Raw genomic sequence first — 22,564 nt, forward strand, 5'->3', positions numbered from 1 at the left:
CATGCACACCTATGTTGAACAGAAAGTAGGCCAGTCTTTGAGCCTGTCAGTGTCCTTTACGGCTACTGGGTAAATGTGTTTCCTGCCCCGCCACACCAGCAACCTGGTCAGGTGACGCCGCTGCCACCTCCACATTCTCACGCTGTTGGTTCTGCGACAATGTCCCCCTCTGAATCCTCATCCTCCACCGAGTCCTCAGCCTCCACTGCAGGGACAATTCACAGTACTCCTCCAGCCTACCACATGTGCAGGGCATGGCTGTGTCACGCTGTTCTGCACCTAGTTTGCCTGGGCGAACGGAGTCACACAGAAGAGGAACTGCTCCGCGTCCTTCATCAAGAAATCGAATCTGGGCTTTCTCCTCGTCAACTCAAAATCGGAACCGTGGTCACCGACTACAGGAACAACATGGTGTCGGCGCTGCGTCAAGGAGTTTTAAGCCATCCACCCTGCATGGCGCACTTGATCAATCTGATTAAAAAGGTTCTTGAAGTCTTCCACCCATCTGGAAGACATCCTGAAAATGGCTAGAAAGTTTGCATGCACTGCAGCCACTCTTACACTGTAAAGCACACCCGCCTTGAGTGGCAAAAGCAGAATGGCGTTCCCAAACATCTGCTGATATGCCAAGTTTCCACCCGTTGGAACCACCCTCCATATGTTGCACTGACTATATGAAAAGAGAAAGGCCATAAACAATTTCTCGATGATACAGGAGAACAGAGGTACTCCCCTGTGTAACTTTGATGTAAGCCAGTGGCAGTTCATGCGTGACACCTGCCGTTTGCTTGGGCCCTTTGAGGAGGCCACTTTATTTGTCAGTTGCCAGGACTATGGGATGAACAATGTCATTCCACTGATTCATGTCCTAAAACAGATGCTGCTAAATCTGGCTGGCCAGGGGACAGGAGATGTGGCAACTATATTTCACGGCCACATGAGCCCTGTGGGGGCTGAACTAGTGGAGGAGGAGGACATTCGAGCACAAGCAATGCATGGAGAAATGGGTGGCTTTTCTACACAGGTGACAGGAGAGGAGGAGCAGGAGCAGCCAAAGGAGCTACAGGGGGATGAGGAAGATGAGAGAGATGACCCAGACACACTGTGGCAGTATGCAGTGGACATGGAGGCAGGGAGTCCCTCTGATTCACTTACGCAAATGGCCCGATGCATGCTTAGTTGCTTGCATAGTGACAGCCGAATTATCACCATTCGGCAGAGGGATTACTATTGGCTCTGCACCATGTTAGATCCTCACTACTGGTCCAAAATGGGGCCTTTTTTCTACTATCGAGACATCCTATGCAGGTCTGACCGAGGGGGTCCTCTGCGCTCACGTTTCACTGCCATGGCTGCTGGAGGGGCAGGAGCAGTACAAGCTCCATCAGCAGCAACTTAAGTCTAGAGTTGCTGATGAGCAGTTTTCTTCACCCGCCTAGCAAAAAGACTACTCACCAGCAGCAGAAGGTAGACATGGAGCAGAACCTGAACCAGCAGGTTGTGGCATACTAGAACTTTACCCTGCCACCCCACAATGAAGATCCTCTGGACTACTGGGCAGCCAAACACGATTTGTGACTGCAACTGGCCAAGTTTGCCTTGGACAAGCTTTCCTGCCCAACCAACTGTGTGGCATCAAAGCAGGATTAGTGTGGCGGGGGCCATAGTTACCCCAAGGGGAACTCGCCTGTCCACCCAAAATGTGGAGAAACTGACCTTTGTGAAGATAAATCAAGCATGGATCAGCCAGGATTTCCACACACCAGTGCCTGATGCATCAGACAAGATCATCCATGGTGCCACACCTAAACTTTCACAAAAGAGACCTGTTTCTTCTGGCTAACTGCTTCAGCTACTATTCTGAAGCTTCCACCCTCCTGATGCCACACACCTGCTACCAGGTGCTCCTACTGCCACCCACCATCTTCAGCTGGTACTGGTATTGCCCCCCACCTTCCCACTCTGTCACTGGGCCACTCTGTGGTCTCCTCGTGCTGCTGCCACCTAACTACTATGTCAATGGGCCACTCTGTGGTCTCCCATACTGCTGCCACCTCACCACAATGTCACTGGGCCACTCTGTGGTTTCCTCATGCTGCTGCCACCCTAAACACTATGTCATTCGGCCACTCTGTGGTCTCCTCATGCTGCTGCCACCTCACCACTCTGTGGTCTCCTCATGCTGTTGCCACCCAGTGGCGTGCCTAGAGGGGGGCGGGGGGTGCAGTCCACCCCGGGTGCTGCCTCTCAGGGGGGTGCCAGAAGCAATGAGCGCTACTATCAATACAGATGGAAGTGCTCATTGCTGAAGTGCTGATGCCATTGCGCGCACCTGCGCCTGCCATCGCGCACCCGGACATAGGTGAGTATTTAGCTTTAAGGTTTTTTTTTCTTTTTAATTTATGAGCCAACTTTGGGGGACATGGGGGAACACACAGGAGGACATGTGAAGAGACAGTACATCGGGGGTAAATTGCAGTATGGTGGCAAAATATTATGGTGGAATACTGTGTGGGGGCAAATTATTATGGGAGGGATTACTTTGTGGGGGCAAATTATTATGGGTGGGATTACTATGTGGGGGAAAATTATTATGCAAGATATTATTATGTGGGGCAAATTACTATATGGGGCAATGTAGGGGAAACTACTGTGTGGGAGCAGTGTTGGGGAAATTACTGTAGGGGGGGAAGTGTGAGGCAAATTACTGTATGGGGCAATGTGGGGGAAATTACTGTGTGGGGGAAATTATTATATGGGGCAGTGTGGGGGAAATTACTGTAGGGGTAGTGTGGAGGAAACTACTGTATGGGGGAAATGTAGGGGAAACTACTGTATGGGGGCAGTGTGGGGAAAACTACTGTATGGGGCAGTGTTGGGGAAATTACTGTGTGGGGCAAATTACTATATGGGGCAGTGTGGGAGAAATTACTGTGTGGGGGGAGTGCGAGGGAAATTACTGTGGGGGACAGTGTGGGGAAAAATACTGCATGGGGCAGTGTGGGGGAAACTACTGTATGGGGGCAGTGTGGGGGGAATTACTGTATGGGGCAGTGTGGGGGAAATTACTGTGTGGCGCAGTGTGGGGGAAATTACTGTGTGGCGCAGTGTGGGGGAAATCACTGTGGGGGGGCAGTGTGGGGGAAACTACTGTGTGGGGGCAGTGTGGGGGAAATTACTGTATCAAGGCAGTGTGGGGGAAATTACTATATGGGGGCAGTGTGGGGGGGGCGTTGCTATTGTAGAGGCACTTTAGGGGCAATTCTATTATTTCTGGGGACACTATACAGGGATTATTGCCTGGAGCACAATATAGGGTGTTATTATTACTGGGGGCACTCTAGGAGACATTATAACTCCTGTAGACACTATAGGGACATTTGGGGTAATTTATCAAACTGGTGTAAAGTAGCAACCAATCATATTTCACCTTTTATTTTTGACAGCTCTTTTGGAAATCTAGTTCTACTTTACACCAGTTTGATAAATGACCCCAATTATGTCTACTGGGTCGCTATTTTTTAGCTGTATAGTACCTGGGACATTGGGGAGCACCAGGGGCACAGTATTGGGAGTGGTAGCAGGATGACATTGTTGGGACACTAGGATGCGGAGGTTGATGGAAAAATTTAAAATGTCTGAACTATTAAAATATTTATTTAAATTCCTGTACAGTGAATGCCGTAACAAAAAGAAAAATGAAAAACGCGATTCGCCATTTTGTAGTTACCCACCCCCCCCCCCCCATTTTTTTTTATAACAGTGATCAAACTCATGCGTGCCGATAAAATGGTACTAATAGAAACTACAGTTCGGCCCGCAAAAAACAAAATCTAAAAAAGTTATGGCCAAAATGGCAATGCAAAGAAAATTTTGATTTTTTTCAAAGGTTTTTATTTTCTTAAAAATAGTGAAACAAAAAAAAAACTATACAAGTTCGGTATTGCTGTATTCATATTGAGTCACAGAATAAGAACGTCATGTCAGTTTTAGCGTACAGTGAACCTTGGCGGATTTTTTTTTTCAATTTAACCCCACAAAGGGGTTCCAATACCAGACATGATAAATTAAATGGTGCCCTTAAAACATTTATCCCGCAAAAAGTAAGCCCTCATATGGCTCATAGGGGGTCATTTACTAAGTCATATATGCCAGTTTTCACTTGGTATACACAGATTGTGACTTTTACCTGCTCCCCCAGGTCTAAAAAAGGGGGGGAGAAGGGGGCAGGCCACCAAAAAAAAAAAAAAAAAAATCTAAATATACCCCAGCAAGGAAGCTGGCATAGATTTAGACTGGCGGTGGCTGTACCAAAGTTATGTAGAGGCCGGCGCCTCTACAAAACCTTGGAGGATCCAACACCAGCGCTGGGGTTATTAAGATTGGTGGTCTTAATAAATGACCCCCATGGTTTGTGAATTTGTAACGTCCATTTTCAGGTGTATGGGAGATAATAAATCTCCCCATTTGACTTTTTTACTGCATTTTATAATAAAAGATTCACTCCTTTCACCCTACATCTACAAGGGTGAACATTATGTTCCAGTTGTGGCTGCACCTAAATTCTGTGGTAAATTGTGCCAAAATTTGGCACATTTGTAGTACAAATTATCTCTCATTTTAGACAAAAAAAATTAAGCCAAAAATAATAATCTTCTGTGCCTCTTTTGCCAAGGTAGTATGACCGAAAAGTGAAGGGTGAAGTGGTGGGTTAACAAAATTTTCTTACAAAGTAAACCAGCCAATAGAGGTATAAAGTTAGACACAAGTGTCTGTCCCTGCACCAGATTCATCATCCAGCCTGAGCCAGCGGGATAAAATTGGACAATCCTTACACTACCTGTGTGTAAAGTGTAAGAAGTTGTATCTGTTCTGTATACTTTCTCTCCTTTGATGATCCAGGAAAAACCTGACCACGTGAACGTTCTCATACACAGACTAATCTTCAGGATGGATGAGCGCCGGTCATCAATAAATGTGTCGATCAGCTTATTACACTGCATGATGCAGATTAAATGGGGTGAACAATTGCTAAAGCAATCATTCCTCCTTCGTTCAGCCATATTCATTATCGGCAGCAAAACCCTGATTACACTGGAAGATGTACAGTTGATCGTTGGAGCGATGATATGGACCAATTATCAGAAAGTTCCTATGACTGCTTGTTTCCAATAATTGCTCTGTAAACGCTGTAGTGTAATACGGGCTTAAGTGTGCACTGTCTACATTTAGACAGGATTAGTAAATCTACCGCATTGTGTCCGACATGTTAACCACCCAGACACCTGAAGTATTTTTAGATGTGTCTAAAATGTGCACGACCAGAATATTTCATGCAGCTGCGTCAAGTTGTGTCTTCTTCTAAACATGGGATCTGAACTGTTCAAATCACTGACAAGTTTTCCAGTCGTTCTGCTGCACATTTGAGATAAGAACACTGGCTCAGGCTACTTTCACATCTGCGTTTTTGCTAGATCTGGCAGAGATCAGCGAAGAGTATTCCACGCGGATGCGATGCGTGAGTTGAACGCATTGCACCCGCACTGAATACCGACCCATTCATTTCTATTGGGCTGTTCACATGAGCGGTGATTTTCACGCATCACTTATGCGTTGCGTGAAAATCGCAGCATGCTCCTCTTTGTGTGTTGCGGTGCGATAATCCACGCAACGCAGGCCCCATAGAAGTGAATGGGGTTGCGTGAAAATGGAAAGCATCCGCAAGCAAGTGCGGATGCGGAGCGATTTTCACGCACGGTTGCTAGGAGACGATCGGGATGGGGACCTGATCATTCTTTTTTTCCCTTCCAACATGGTTATAAGGGAAAATAATAGCATTCTGAATACAGAATGCATAGTCAAATGGCGCTGGAGGGGTTAAAAAAATAAAAAATATTTAACTCACCTTAGTCCACGTAGCCCGGCATCTCCTTCTGTCTCCTTTGCTGAACAGGACCTGGGGTGAGCATTAATTACATGAACAGGACCTGACATCACTCCGGTCATCACATGATCCATCACATGATCTTTTACCATGGTGATGGATCATGTGATGACTCATGGATCACCAAAGGTCCTTGTTGCTACAAAAAGCTAAGATGAAGACAGAAGGAGATGCTGGCTACGTGAACAAGTGGACTAAGGTGAGTTAAATTATTTTTTATTTTATTTTTAACCCCTCCAGCGCTATTTTACTATGCATTCTGTATTCAGAATGCTATTATTTTCCCTTATAACCATGTTATAAGGGAAAATAATACAATCTACAGAATAACGATCCCAAGCCCAAACTTCTGTGAAGAAGTTCAGGTTTGGGTACCAAGCATGCGCGATTTTTCTCATGAGAGTGCAAAACGCATGACAATGTTTTGCACTCGCGCGGAAAAATCGCGGGTGTTCCCGCAACGCACCCGCACATTTTCCCGCAACGCCCGTATGAAAGGGGCCTTAGGATAATACAACTGGCTGCATCCGTTATGAAAGGATCCAGTTGTATTATCTCTAAAATAACCATGATGGATCTGGCACTGAAACCATTGTCATTGAGTGTCGGATCTATTTTCTTTTTGTCCGAGAAAATGTATCACCATTGACCTACATTGTGTTTCATGCCGGATCCCTCTTGCTCCGCAACCCATGCTGGATATAAAACCGCTGCTTGCAGCGTTTTTCTGTTCGGCATGGTAATGCAACGCATTCTGGTGCACTCCTTTTTAGTTCAGTTTTGTCCCCATTGACAATGAATGGGAAAAAAACTATTAAAGCTTTTTCCTCTGGTATTGAGGTCCTATGACGGATCTCAATAATGGAAAGGGAAAACGCAGATGTGAAAGTAGCCTCATGCATGTAGTAAGGTGAGAGAAGAACTATCCTTGCTGTTGTAGTATGTTATAGATAAAATAGATGACCTTACACTGAAGACTGGAAACAACTTTTAATTCAAATGAATTTAAAGAGGCTGTAGCTTCCAGACGCACCTTTCAAGTACACAATTGGACCTTCCTGGGATACTGTAGGTTTTATGCAGGGAATAAAAAAGAAGGTACTTATGTATCACCAATCCATGTAATAATTTTTTTTTAAACCCTTTAAGGGCTCATGCAGGCCTGTATTGCGGCCCGCAAACCCTCAAGACATGGAGGTGCAGAGGCACAGAGCGGAGGCCAACGGACGCACTACAAAACGCTTCCGTGGGATTTCAGTCTGTGTCTCTGCACTGCAAAAAAATAGAACATGTCCTATTTTTTGCGGTGCAGACCGTCTCTTGCAGATCACGGACCCATTAAAGTAGATGGGTCTACATCCAGAAATGGCATGCAGACGGACGGTGGCCATGCACATGGGCATGATCCCTAATTATGATTCTAGATTTACACTGAACAGAACTGCTTGGTTCTGGGAATAGGGTTCTGGAGTGAGCATGCTCAGCATTACGATACATTTGTGCTGCTCAATTAACCATTTTAAAGTCTAAATCCTTTGCTCGTTTACAGAAGTCTGCTAAGTGTATGTCTTGATATTTGACATTTATGATGATGCTATCCCCCTGCCCTCCTCCCTTCCCTCTATCAGATTGTTTTGTCTCATGTTCCAGCAGACCTTCTTATGTCGGCTTGCCTGAAGCATTGCTCTGGGTACTTAAATGCCCTCATTGCACATTCTGCCTGGGAAGTCTCATTAACTGCATTGGTTGGTAGCATTGTATTGATGTATGAAGACAACAGATCCGTTTATAAAAGTATACAGTTAACATGATCTCACTATGGCAGGTTCCCCCAGCACCTATGTCACCCAAATACCGTATTATGAAACCTGTCTGCATGTAGCTACAAGCAGTTCTGCATCTTTTCAATCAGTAATAGCTTCCAATAGTGTCTAATTTAACTAATTCTTAGGCTGGTTCAGGCTACGTCTACACGACGACATTTGTCGCGCGACAGTAAGGCCCCTTTCACACGGGCGAGTATTCCGCGCGGATGCGATGCGTGAGTTGAACGCATTGCACTCGCACTGAATCCTGACCCATTCATTTCTATGGGGCTGTGCACACAAGCGGTGATTTTCATGCATCACTTGTGCGTTGCGTGAAAATCGCAGCATGCTCCTCTTTGTACGTTTTTCACGTAACGCAGGCCCCATAGAAATGAATGGGGTTGCGTGAAAATCGCAAGCATCCGCAAGCAAGTGCGGATGTGGTGCGATTTTCACGCACGGTTGCTAGGAGACGATCGGGATGGAGACCCGATCATTATTATTTTCCCTTATAACATGGCTATAAGGGAAAATAATAGCATTCTGAATACAGAATGCATAGTAAAATAGCGCTGGAGGGGTTAAAAAATAAATAATAATTAAACTCGCCTTAATCCACTTGCTTGCGCAGCCCGGCTTCTCTTCTGTCTTCTTTTTTGCTGTGTGCAGGAAAAGGACCTGTGGGGACATCACCCCGGTCATCACATGGTCAGTCACATGATCTTTTACCATGGTGATGGATCATGTGATGGACCATGTGATGACCGGAGTGACGTCACCACAGGTCCTTTTCCTGCACACAGCAAAAAAGAAGACAGAAGAGAAGCCGGGCTGCGCGAGCAAGTGGATTAAGGTGAGTTTAATTATTTGTAAAAAAAATGTAACCCCTCCAGCGCTATTGTACTATGCATTCTGTATTCAGAATGCTATTATTTTCCCTTATAACCATGTTAGAAGGCAAAATAATACAATCTACAGAACACCGATCCCAAGCCCGAACTTCTGTGAAGAAGTTCGGGTTTGGGTACCAAACATGCCGATTTTTCTCATGCAAGTGCAAAACGCATTACGTTTGCACTTGCGCTGAAAAATCGTGCATGTTCCCGCAACGCACCCGCACATTTTCCCGCAACACCCGTGTGAAAGAGGCCTAAGTTGTGCGACAGACAGGGCACAACTACACTGCAACATTTGTAGTGCAACATTTTGTCGCACTAATGTCGCGCAACAATTTTTATAATGGCAGTCTGTGGTGTTGCACTGCAACATGCAACATGCTGCGACTGCGACGCAACAGTCGCATAAAAATCCATCTTGTCGCGCGACATTAGTGCGACAAATGTCGTTGTGTAGACGTAGCCTCACATGTCACGGCTGCCCTATGAGGCTGAAACTCTGCACTCTGGCAGTGGGCACCGCAAGTGGAAGGGCATCAGTCCCATGCAACAACCACAGTGTGTAATCCCAGCCTTACAACTTTACATTTCATTGTATCAACATTTAAATGATATTGGTTATTTCTTGTGTGTATATGAGCATCAAATATTGATATACTATTGTGCTGATTTGCATTCATTCAAGCCATACAAATCAAAGCCATAATACTATTAAATAACCACAGCTAGCCTGCTTATTGACAGTTTCCCATTTTTTTTCTCCAGAACTATAGTATCAAAAAATTGAATCATAAAGTGTGTTTTGAGGCTGCACTGCTACTCAGCAATATACCCGCGTAACTGGTAGTGTACAGCAGGAGAACATTGTACCACACTGGAAGAAATTGTATATTTAAAGGGGTTTTCCGGGTTATAGTTATAGATTGCCTATACTTAGGACTTAGGACAAGTCATCGATAACAGATTGGTGGGGGTCTGACATCCCATGTATCATCTGTTCGCCGCAGCCTCCGGTGCTAGAACGAACACAAATAATGGAGCTAGAGGCACAGCTCCATCTTGTGTGTAGTGGCTGTTTTGGGTTACTGCAGATCAGCTTTTATTCACTTAAAGGGGTATTCAGGTTTTGCAATTTTCAGCATCAATTGACAGGAAACAACACAAACTAATAGTTATAGTTTACCTGTAATGCCCAATTTTCACCGTGTTGGTTCCATATCCCAATGACATCAAATCTACATCTGAGGAGTGGCAAGGCTTGTAAGGCTCTGCCCCGGAGACACAACATCATCAGTGACCTTGCCTCTTAGCAGTGGCGGTCCGTCCCGGGTATCGGCTCTCAGGGGGGTGCCAGAAGCAGTGCGCGCTTCTATCAATACAGATGGAAGAGCTCATTGCTGGAGCACAGGGAGCTGCGGTCCTGTCACTCACCGCTCATCATCCAGCGCTCCTCCCCTCCTTCAGGCCGGCAGCGCTCTGAATAGAAGGAAGGAAGACTTCTTCCCGCTCCACCATTCAGCCAGCGGACACAGATCGCGCTGCCAGCCTGGGGGCGGATCCTGCAAGCCGGAAATCTACATAACCCCCGCCCACACACAGTGCTGCAGAGTGATCTGAGCCTGCAGGGAAGAGAGGTATGTGAGCTTCAGGAACGGGACAAGGTGAGTAGTTACTGTGTTTTTTTTATTTTGTTGTTTAATACAGAGGGCCTTATTACTATGGAGGGGACATAGAGGGCATTACTACTATGGAGGAGGCACAGAGGGCATTACTAATGTGAAGGGGGCACAATGGGCATTTCTACTATGGTGGGGGCATGGAGTCAGAGGGCATTACTACAATGAAGGGGGCACAGTGGGCATTATTACTGTGAAAGGGGCACAGTGGGCACACTGCCTCTTAGGTGGTGTTCTGCTCATTCTCCTGCACCTTGCCCTGTATACATGATGTCAGCAATGGTGCTGAGTATTAGGGTTGGGTTTTCCAGCAAGGCTTTAAGCAGGCTTGGATCCAGGACTGCCTTTGGAAATACAGGCAAATCATGGGCATCCTCCCCCCCTTCATTTTCATTCACACTTTACCTTACCTTACTTTACATAAATATAATGTTCACAATGTTGTACAGGTTATTATGACTACAGGGATACCAAATAGTGTTTTGTGATATTCAATAAAAAATAACAGTAAAACTATAAGGCTAGTTTCACGACAGCATTTTTGATGGATCCGTCATGGATCAGCAAAAACGCTTCCGTTCTGATAATACAACAGCCTGCAATCATTATGAACGCATCGGGTCGTATTATTTTTAACATAGGACGGATCTGACGGATCTGCTATGAACACCACTGTAAGTCAATGGGGGACGGATCTGTTTTCTATTGTGTCAGAGAAAATGGATCCGTCCCTGATGGCGTATAAGTAACTCCATTTTGTTTTATTCAGCAACGTGTATTAGGATTGCATCAGGCCAGTGCACTATTCTAAGATTTCCATTCTCTGTAGATGTGGAGACCAGTTTAGAAAATCCATACATACATTTGTTTATACAGCCTTACTTCACAAGGTCATTCTCATGTTTATACCTGAATGATTAACTGCTGTTACTATGTACCATCTATTTCTGTAATTGCAGAACTCACGTGTATTTAGGCCATATGATAAGGTAAATGCTAACATATGATTGGATGTAGTAGGGGGTCAATCCTACCCTATATTAAGTGTTGGCAAGCAATGAATAAACAGAATGGATTGGAACTAGACACGTGTTCAGTGCTCATCTGATTCATTCTCCCGGTACCGGATAGACTTAATTCAAGCTGATCACCGAAATCATGTGTCAGGGACACGTTAGGCAAGAGAGTATATTGCCCAACAGTCCCCATTGACTTACATTGTGTGTGAGGACGGATCCGTCCCACATCGCGGACAGAAAAACGCTGCTATGACAGATCTCAATAGCGGAAAGGGAAAGCGCAAGTGTGAAAGTAGCCTAAGGCATAAAAAATCCAATCTTCACAGCAGAGCTTTTCTATAGAGGAGGGGGTAAGGCAGCTGTTACCTAGAAGGTCTGGGGTTTACAAGTTACAAATTTACTAATTTAATCACAGTTATAAGAAAAATAACAAAGCAAAAACAATTAAAGGTTTGTAATATCCTTAGTATGAAATAACACAAAACAGTATCTGGTATCCCTGTAATCATAATAAGCAGTACAATATAGTGAACATATTATTTATGGTGATTGGTAGATGGAGCAATTTTTTTCCTTTAATTTCAGTAATATGCTATTTATTTAGTGTTATGCCTATGAAGAAAATAGCTTTTTTAACAGGGTTGTCCAGGATCAGAGCTGAACTCGGACATACCCAGAATTTCACCCCTCTGGCCCCCCTGATGTTAGCATCGGAGCATTTAATGGGCATTTAGACGTTTTACAGGCTAGGGCAGCGCTAAAGCCGCCCATCAGTGCCAGTAACGTCACTGGATCTCCTGAAAATGCCCTTGCCCTGCGCGATTCAGTGCAGGGCAAACAAGAGCATCGGAGCATGAAACCAACATCAGGCTGGCTGCCTGGGTGAAAATATGGGTATATCCGGGTTCAGCACAGAAAATGCATCCCCTAACAACAGAATAGGTCTGTAATGTAATGGTGACTCTTCTGCTTGACATACAGAAGGTCTGGGGTTCGAATCTTGATGAAGACCTGTTCAATAATTTCTTTAGTAAAAGTCTATGGGCTGGAAGATGGCCCCTCCCCCAACCCATATACAACACAGCTTCATTAGTATTACCTGCATGGAAGTGAATACTAAGGAGGCTGCTGACCCTGCTTGGAAATGTGACATTCGATCTAGGAGGGTAAGGAGAGGGAGAGACCTGATGCTATAGACCAGTGATGGCTAACCTTGGCACTCCAGCTGTGGTAAAACTACAACTCAGAATTTCATCATCCGACTTCTATAAAGCACGAAGGTTAACTGCTGGTGGGTTTTTGTGTAACCAGAAAACTTCTTTAATTAGGAGCTGAGCCGCAGGAATCCAGCACGGCCACAAAATAAACAATGCGGTACTTACTTCTCTGTGTTAATTCCCTTGCTGGCAGCTGATGCAAATAGCTGATCAGTTCTGGTGCCAGGTGTCGGACGCCCACTAATCTGATATGTGATATTGATGACCTATCCATCAATACCGATAATCCCATATCTATCCTTTTAACTTCTTTGTATTTACAACTGTAGCTTTCTCTGCAGCATTTTAATACATCATTTACAGCAGATATTAGTAAAGGAGAATGAGGGTCAGTAACCAAACTTTGGTAATTATGTTTCTTCTACTCACAGAATTTTGTGCCCGTTTATTTTGTTGCAGCATCCCGTTTTGATAGAAGAGCAGCCATATTGTTTGTCACTTTTGAGTTATCTTCTAATTGTAAAAAAGAGAACCTGTCTGCAGATTCATGTTGCCCTAACCACAGGCAGCATGAAATTCCGACAGGATACCTAATTACAATAAATGAACTACATTTTACTCTACAAACCAAAGCTTTTCAGATATTTTTTTCAGAGGCTGATTTACTAAGGTAACTGCATCAGAATCATGGCTCCATTTTTGCCAGTGAGTATTAATAAATCTTCCCCAAAAATAGATGGGCATGGGAAAAAGTGTTCTCTGGGAGACTCTCCTCTGCCTTCTACCTGCCCAACTCAGCATGATTGACAGGTCTGTTCCTATATGTGAATATGAAACTTGGATTATTCCTCTAACCTCTGATTTACTACTCTATGACCATTTGGCATATGGGGTGGGAATCTTTTTAGGTTAGGGCTTCATGGCTACAATGTTTCCATATAGGTGGGGAAAAAGTCACATAACTGCTGCATGAATTCCATCATGGCCACAACTTGCTGCCATAATATGGATGCAAAATTGTCCCCCTTAATATGTATTTTCTCTTATGTTAATTGGCGTCTGTCAGCAGATTTGTACCTATCAAATTTTCTGACCTGCTGACTTGTGCACTTGGCAGCTAAAGGCATCTGTGTTGGTCCCATGTGCCTGCATTGCAGAGGAAAATGCTTTAAAATATGCAGATGAACCTCAAGGAGCAATGGGGGCATTGCCATTACACCTAGAGGCTCTGCTCTCTCTGCAACTGCTCTGCCCTCTCTCCTAGAGACTCATTTGCACATAATAAAACATAATTTTTCTTAGCAATGCAGGCAAATATGATTATGGGATCAACACAGAAGGTTGGTCAGCTGCCAAGTGCACATGTAACAGGTCAGCCAGTTTCATGAGTGAAAATCTGCTGACAGATGCCCTTTAAAGGGATTCTGTCACCTCCCCTCAGCCAAAAAACGATTTAAAAGCAGCCATGCAGCACAGCTTACCTGGATTAGGCTGTGCTCTTTTATCTTGAAATCTGTCCAGCAGTTAGTGCAAAAAACGACTTTGATCGATATGTAAATGTGTCCTGAAGGTGCCCAGAGGGGCGTTTTTTTCTTCTTAGTGAGCCCAGTACCGCCCCTCTTTCAGTGCCCAGCCCGCCTTCCTTGTACTTTCTAACCGCCGCCCCCAGCCTGCCACAGCCTCCCCTCCCTCTCCTCCCCCTCCCTCACGCCGAACGAAGTCTCGCACAGGAGCAGTACACACTGAGGGCTGCGCCTGTGCGATCATCAGGAGACTGAGGGCGGCAGCTTCATCTTCGTCACTGGGCATGCGCCGAGCCCAGTGACGTCCGATATTAGCTCTTTCCCTCAGTCAGCCTGGTAGGAAGCGCAGAGGATTGCCGATCGGCTGCTGCACCCTGCGCTTTCTCCAGTCTGCCTGCCTTTACTTAATATAATAATACCTAATTCGCCCCAACAAATACTTATTTCTTTCCTGAAGGGAGGGTGGGGAAAGAAATCGCTGGCCGTCTTCACTGTGGCAGGCAGACTGGAGAAAGCGCAGGGTGCAGCAGCCGATCGGCAATCCTCTGCGCTTCCTACCAGGCTGACTGAGGGAAAGAGCTAATATCGGACGTCACTGGGCTCGGCGCATGCCCAGTGACGAAGATGAAGCTGCCGCCCTCAGTCTCCTGATGATCGCACAGGCGCAGCCCTCAGTGGGTACTGCGCCTGTGCGAGACTTCGTTCGGCGTGAGGGAGGGGGAGGAGAGGCAGGAGAGGCTGTGGCAGGCTGGGGGCGGCGGTTAGACAGTACAAGGAAGGCGGGCTGGGCACTGAAAGAGGGGCGGTACTGGGCTCTCTAAGAAGAAAAAAACGCCCCTCTGGGCACCTTCAGGACACATTTACATATCGATCAAAGTCGTTTTTTGCACTAACTGCTGGACAGATTTCAAGATAAAAGAGCACAGCCTAATCCAGGTAAGCTGTGCTGCATGGCTGCTTTTAAATCGTTTTTTGGCTGAGGGGAGGTGACAGAATCCCTTTAAAGTGCCTCAATTCCAACTGGGGGTAGGGGCCCTTTTAAGATCCAGGGTTATGCCTTAAAGCAGTCAGCCCCCTTCCCTGATTGATGCTTCCATCGTGGTTGATCATGCATTACAAGAGTTACAGCATGAGAATCAGAGTTTTTCCAGATACTTTGCATTTGCACAGGGCACAACCCCTTTTGCAGGTGCTCACTATGGTGCAAATCTATGATGCTGAGCATAAAGTGGGCTGTCTCAGGAAATGGCATTTATCACGTAGACAAAGATTGTCCATATTGCCTCCTTTGCTGGCTTGATTCATTTTTCCGTCACATTATACCCTTCTCATTTCCATGGTTATGACCACCCTGCAATCCAGCAGTGGTGGCCATGCTTGCACTCTATGGGAAAAAGCACCGGCCTTTCTGGTGGCCGGCACAGAGGGACAGCTCCTAGGCACATATGCACAATCACAATACATTAGTAAGTGCCTTGTATTTACCTTGTCTACATGATAAATGCCATTTGCTGAAGCTAGAGAACCCCTTTAAGGCTTACAGGGTCCACTAAAATATAAAACATTGCACTTATTTATGTTTTATGAAAACTGAGGGATGGGCTTCAGTATATTAATTTATTGCCAGCAGTGCAGGATCTGACAAATTTGAAGTAACTCATATTCCAATTCAAATGAAGAATTTCAGTACTGATTCATATTAATAAAATATAGCATTTCAATACTCACGTGGTCTCATCATTCTGGAACTCCACTTTCCCACCAACTGCTAGGTAGTCTTCTCCAGCCTTTGCACTACCCTCACTGGTTCTATAAGGTATCACAACTTTTCCCCTTGCACCTGACCCCCTTACCACTTTTGCCCGCATGGTACCTACACTTTCACTCACTCTCATGCTGCCTGACTCAAAGCTAAAGATACCTGCATGATCATCATCAAATATAGTCACTGTGGCTCTCCTCCCTGTCCCCAACCTTATGCGCCCTGGACCATCTCTCACACCTCGCGCCCTGCGTGGGTTGCTTAGTTGCACATAGAAATGTTCATCTTCCTCAAAAACATCATCATCAATGATGCCGAGCCGAATCTCCTTCTTGCTTTCTCCAGGCTGGAAAGTAAGAGTTCCTTCTGCCAGCTCATAATCTGATCCAGCATTGGCTGTTCCATCCTCAGTCCTATAGTCTACCTGGACTGTCCCTTCACCCTCTGCTCTCTTACACAACACCCACACGCTGACGGTTCCACAATTTTCAAAGCATTGGTAGTGAGTGTGTTCAAATTCTACCTCTGTCCAGAGTTCCCCTTCCTCTCCTCTACCACCCCCCTCTCCATCTCTGGTACCACCATCTGTCAAAGCCCTTCTTGCCTGATCTGCTGCATGTTTCTTTAGTACATTCCCAGCACCAATCATCATCCTAGTAGCCTGGATCCTATAAAACGCCCTGCTTTTTTGCTGTTGTACAAGGGCCTGGTAATTTGCTAACTCCATCAATTGTTCCATGTCTTTTCCAGGATAACGTTGACGCATGTCTTTAAATACTCTGGCCATATCTCTTCGTTCTTCTTCCTCTTCCTCTTCCAAATCTATGCCTCTTTCATCACCAGCCATCCTCATTTCTCCTACATCCTCTTGACCACTTGCATCTTCGGCACCAACCAAAACACCTCGGCTTTTGCCAGCTCTATACTTTGCTCGACCTTCCCTTCGTCCTGAGTAGCGGTAAAATAACAAACGTCTGTCTGCCAGCCAGGCCTGTAGGACACATACTGGGAAAAAGAAGAATGTCAGTAGTGCTTCCCACACCTCCACTACTCCAGGAGATGACCAGGATAAGATCAGAAAAAGCCAAACATAAGCAAAGACACTCCAAAATGCAGTCACTGCAAATACACGTGGATGGCGGATGCGGCGACTCTCACCGTCAGGGACGACCACAACACAAATGCCAATAATCACAAACATGTTAAAAGCAGCTGAGCCAACGATAGTGCTGGGGCCCATGTCACCTGCTTCAAAGCCTCTCCCAACTACTTCAATGATGGAAAGCAAAATCTCTGGAGCTGATGAGCCCAGTGCCATCAGTGTAAGGTTTGAAACAGTTTCATTCCAGAGGCGTACACTTGTCACTGTCACCTCTCCATTCGGCCTTCTAAATGTGATTCGACGTTCTTGTGAAGTAATTACCTCAATGGATGCCATAAAGCGGTCAGCTATGATAGACATTCCCAAGAACATGTAGACAAGTGCCACAAAGTAAACAATAGCTCTTGCTGCACGATCTCCAGTGGATGGAGGATGTGGTAGCCATGCAGGCAGTAGGACGCCATCTGTGCACAATTCATTTTGACTTGGTCCACAAGTAGAGTCATTTGAAGATGGAGTAGAAGCACCAAGTTTTGAAGGGAAGAGCAGGAGGGTAAAAAGAAATAAATACATGGTGGAGAAAGAAGGGAAGAGAGGGTTGGGGAAAAGTCGGATCACCTAAAACAAACAAAACAAATGGTTAGTGACTAACATAAATAAGGTACTTATCTTTAATCTATCTATCTGTCTTTTCATTAAAAAGTTGACATACAGTTATGAAAACTCATTAGGCTACTTTCACATCTGCGTTGTACAGTCCAGTTTAGAGATCCAGCACAGGCTCTCAAAACCGCAGCACAACACTTCAGTTTTGTCCTCATTCATTGTCAATGGGGGCAAAACTGAACAAACAGGAACAGAGTGCACCAGAGTGCTTTCCTAACATGTTTGTTTCGTTCCCATGCCGGACACAAAATCGATGCAAGCAGCATTTTTGTGTATGGCATGGAAAACTGAAGAAGCCGCATCTGGCACCAAAAACCATGTAAGTCAATGGTGCTAGATCCAGTTTTTTCGGAAACGAGTTTCTTCTCGATATAATACAACTGGAGCCGTTCATAACGGATGTAGCTGGTTGTATTATTCTAACACAAGTGTTTTGCTTTTGGTTTTGAGATCCAATGCCGGATCTTAAAGCTGGATAGCAAGAGCACAGATGTGAAAGTAGCCTTAGATTTACCTGCAGATCAATAGAAACCTGTATATGTTGTGATATTGCAGACAAACTTTATTAAGGCACAGGCAAATCCAAATGATTATGCAATTAAAAATGTTGTATGAGATTTACAAAATATGGCTGCTTCCTTACAGAAACAGCGCCACATCTGTTCATAATCTTTGTTTAGTATTGCAGCTAGGCTATATTCAAGTTAATAAAGGCGAATTGCAAAACAGGATAGCCCATCAAAAAGGGTGGTGCTGTTCTTGGAAATAGCAAGCAAAAATGCTTTGATGATCTCATACCACCCTTTAACCCCTTAAGGACCCTTGCCGTACATGTACGTCACAGCTGGACGTGACTTAAGGACCAGTGACATACATGTATGGCGGGCCGATCGGGCAGGTGCAAGAGCTGCGCAGTCACTGACAGCCGGGTCCCTGCTGCATACGCCGGCATCGGTGAAGGCATCAGGCAGGGCTTGCCTTCTATGGAAGTCTGTGAGATCCAGCCCTTAGGCTGGGTCTCACAGGCAGGCTGTCAGCATAAGGCCACTTTCACACGTGCGAGTATTCCGCGCAGATGCAGTGTGTGATGCGAACGCATTGCGCCCGCACGGAATCCGGACCCATTCAATTCAATTGGGCTCTATACATGTGCATTGGTTTTCACACATCACTTGTGCATATTCTATATTCTGCAATTTTCACGCAACGCTGGCCCCATAGAAGTGAATGGAGCTGCGCGAAAATCACATCAAATCCACAAGCAAGTGCGGATGCGATGCATTTTTCACGGATGGTTGCTAAGAGATGTGGTTTGTATACAGTTTGTTATCACGCGCGTGCAAAACGCATCAAAACACAATAAAAACTGAACAAATGAACGCAATCGCAGGCAAAACTGAATGACTTTGCCTACAAAATCACGCATTTTTCACTAAATGCATTCGCAACGCATCCGGACATAATCCGGACATGCTCGTCTGCAAGGGGCCTAAAAGCTGACAGCCAATGCATTACAATACAGGTTGTGTTGTAATGCATAGCAGAGGGGATCAGACCCCACAAGTTGAAGTCCCATAGTGAGGTTAAAAAAAAATAGAAAAAGACATTTGGTATTGCCGCGTCCGTAATAACCGGCTCTATAAAAGAATCACATGATCCACCCCCTCACCTGAATGCTGCAGAAAAAAATAAAATAAAAACTGTGCTAAAAGAACCATTTTTTTGTCACCTTACATCACAAAGCGATCAAAAAGATGTATGCCCCCCAAAATAGTACCAATCAAACAGTCACCTCATCCCGCAAAAAATGAGCCCCTACATAAAAAAATCTGGCAAAAAGTAAAATAACTATGGCTCTCTTTTGTTTAGAAAATGTTTTATTGTTATAAATGAAAAAAATAAAACAAGTAGACGTATTAGGTATCCCAGTGTCCTTAACAACCAGGTCTATTAAAATATCACATGACCTAACCCCTCAGGTGACCACCGTAAAAAATATAATATAAAAACGGTATCAAGGTATCAAAAAAGCCATTTTTTGTCACCTTACATCACAAAAAGTGTAATACCAAACGATCAAAAATTCATACGCACCCTGAAATAGTGCCAATGAAACCGCCATCTCATACCGCAACATCAGCCCCCCACCCCCCCAAAAAAAAAAATATACAAAACTTTGGCTTTCAGAATATGAAGACACAAAAATAAAAAATAAATTAAAAATGCTTTATTATGTAAAGCTGAAACAACCAAAACAAGTAGTCATATTTGGTATTGTCATGTCCGTAACAACCTGCTCTTTAAAAATAGCACATGATCTAACCTGTCAGATGAAAATTGCAAAAATAAAAACTGTGCCAAAACGTGCAATTTTTTATTACCTTACCTCACAAAAAGTGTAATATAGAGCAACCAAAAATCATATGTACCCTAAAATAGCAACAAAACTGCCGCCTTATCCCATAATTTCCAAAATGGGGTCACTTTTTGGAGTTTCTACTCTAGGGGTGCATCAGGGGTTCTTCAAATGTGACATGGCACTTAAAATTATCCCAGTGAAATCTGCCCTCCAAGAACCATATGGCGTTCCTTTCCTTCTGTGCCCTGCTGTGTGCCCGTACAGCAGTTTACAACCACATATGAGGTGTTTCTGTAAACTACAGAATCAGGGTAATAAATATTGAATTTAAAATGGAAAATCTGCCAAAAAAGTGAAATTCTGAAATTTCATCTCCCCTTTTTACCTTTAATTCTTGTGGAACACCTAAAGGGTTAACAAAGTTTGTAAAATCAGCTTTGAATACCTTGAGGGGTGTAGTTTCTAAAATGGGGCCATTTATGGGTGATTTCTATTATGAAAGCCCCACAAAGTGACTTCCGACCTAAACTGGTCCTTAAAAATTGGGTTTTGGAAATTTTCTTAAAAATTTTAAGATTTGCTTCTAAACTTCTAAGCCTTCTAATGTCCCAAAAAAAGAAAATGTCATTTACAAAATGATCAAAAAGAAGTAGACATATGGGAAATGTAAAGTAATAACTATTTTAGGAGGTATCACTATCTGTTTTAGGGCTCATGCACACAAAAGTTTTTTGCGTTCAGTATACTGCCTGTTTTTATAGTTCAGCATGCGTTACTTATACTGAACCATTCATTTCAATGGGTCAGCAAAAAAAAAAAACTGAAGTGTCATCGTGTGCATTCTGTTTCCGTATTTCTGTTTTTCCGTTCCGTTGAAAGATAGAACATGTCCTATTATTGCCCACAAATCACGTTCCGTGGCTCCATTCAAGTCAATGGGTCCGCAAAGAAAATGCAACACATACACAATGTACTCCGTATGTCTTATGTATCCGTTCCATTTCTGCGGAACCATCTATTGAAAAATGTTATGCCCAGCCCAATTTTTCCTATGTAATTACTGTATACTGTATATGCCATACGGAACAACGGAACGGAAAAATGGAACTGAACCGGAAACACTACTGAAACAAAAACTGAAAAACTGATCCATTTAAAATGGCCACAAAACACTGAAAACGCCATACGGTCGTGTGCATGAGCCCTTAAAAGTAGAGAAATTGAAATTTTTTTAATTGGTAATTTTTCTAAATTTTTAACTTTTTTTTTTTTTTTTTTATAAATAAAAATGAAATATTTTGATTCAAATATACCACTGTCATGAAGTACAATATGTGACGAGAAAAAAATCTCAGAATGGCTTGGATAAGTAATAGTGTTTTAAAATTATCACAACGTAAAGTGACACACGTCAGATTAGCAAAAAATGGCCTGGTCCTGAAGGTGAAAAATGGCAGGGTCATGAAGGGGTTAATGATCAAACAACACAAAACAAGTCCAAGAAATTCTCCTTATGATTGAAATGATTACACGTACAATCAAACATACCACCCAAAAGGACTTCTCAAAGAAGATGACCAGTATGCATAGAATATAATGAAACTAAAAAGCTGTACAAGAAATCTGGTCTTGATAAAGGGGAGGTCTACTTATAGGGAACCTGTCACATTGAACATAGTGTCTGATCTGTAGCCAGCATGTTATAGAGCAGGAGGAGCTGAGCAGAGGGATGTATAGTATTGTTAGAAATGATTCAGCTCATGCACAAGACCGGGTTTTGGTCCACATTTTTTGCGGAACAGATGCGGACCCTGTTCCACTTCAATGGGGCTTTTAAACATGTGGACAGCAAACCTGTGTGCTGACCGCATCCGTATGTCCGTTCCGCGGCCCCACAAAAAAAATAGAATATGTCCTATTCTTATTCGTTTTACAGACAAGGATAAGACTGTTGTATAGAGGGAAGGACATTCCATTCCGCAAAATGCAGGACACATACAGCCGGTATCCGTGTTTTGCGGATCCGCAATTTGTGGACTGCAAAAACACCAACAGCCGTGTGCATGAGCCCTAAATCTCTGCTCTTTGTGTATGCTTAGGAGATAAGTGGGCAAAACTACAAGTGATTGACAGCTTCCTTGGATGACTAACAATATGCACAGATCCTCCTTCTCTATAGTACTCTGCCCAAAGTTATCACACCTAGATGCTGAGCTCTCTCTACAACTGCCATGCCCTCTCCTCTTTGATTGACAGGTCCAGGTGTGATGACGTTTACACTGCCTGGTCCTGTCAATTAAAGTGCAGAAGGCGCTGCAGGTGCAAAGAGAGCAGAGCCTTTAGGTGTAATGGCAACACCCCTGTTGCTCCTAGAGGCTCATTTGCAGCCATGCGGACACACATGAACATGGGACCAACACAGAGGCCTTCATCTGCCAAGTGCACATGTAACAGGTCAGACAGTGTCATAGGTACAAATCTGCTGACAGATGCCCTTTAAAGAGGTGGTATTTTGGAGAAGTTTAACTGTAATTGTATTTACACAAAACAAATATTGTACATGATTTTTGCGGATACATAGTTAATAGGATT

The 22,564-nt window shown here is 44.2% G+C and overlaps 1 protein-coding gene across 1 annotated transcript in view; it reads right to left on the reverse strand.

Annotated features, from left to right (window-relative positions):
* Nucleotides 1-22,564, reverse strand: part of LOC122920651 (sodium/calcium exchanger 1-like) — a 120,107-nt gene that overhangs the window by 86,644 nt on the left and 10,899 nt on the right. The window contains exon 2 of the mRNA XM_044270318.1: nucleotides 15,812-17,565. Coding sequence (XP_044126253.1) covers nucleotides 15,812-17,520 — 1,709 coding nt within the window. The 5' untranslated portion in view covers nucleotides 17,521-17,565. The remainder of the gene's footprint in view (nucleotides 1-15,811; nucleotides 17,566-22,564) is intronic.

The sequence above is a fragment of the Bufo gargarizans genome, chromosome 10 (genome assembly GCF_014858855.1).
Source record: "Bufo gargarizans isolate SCDJY-AF-19 chromosome 10, ASM1485885v1, whole genome shotgun sequence".
Taxonomy (NCBI): Eukaryota; Metazoa; Chordata; class Amphibia; order Anura; family Bufonidae; genus Bufo; species Bufo gargarizans.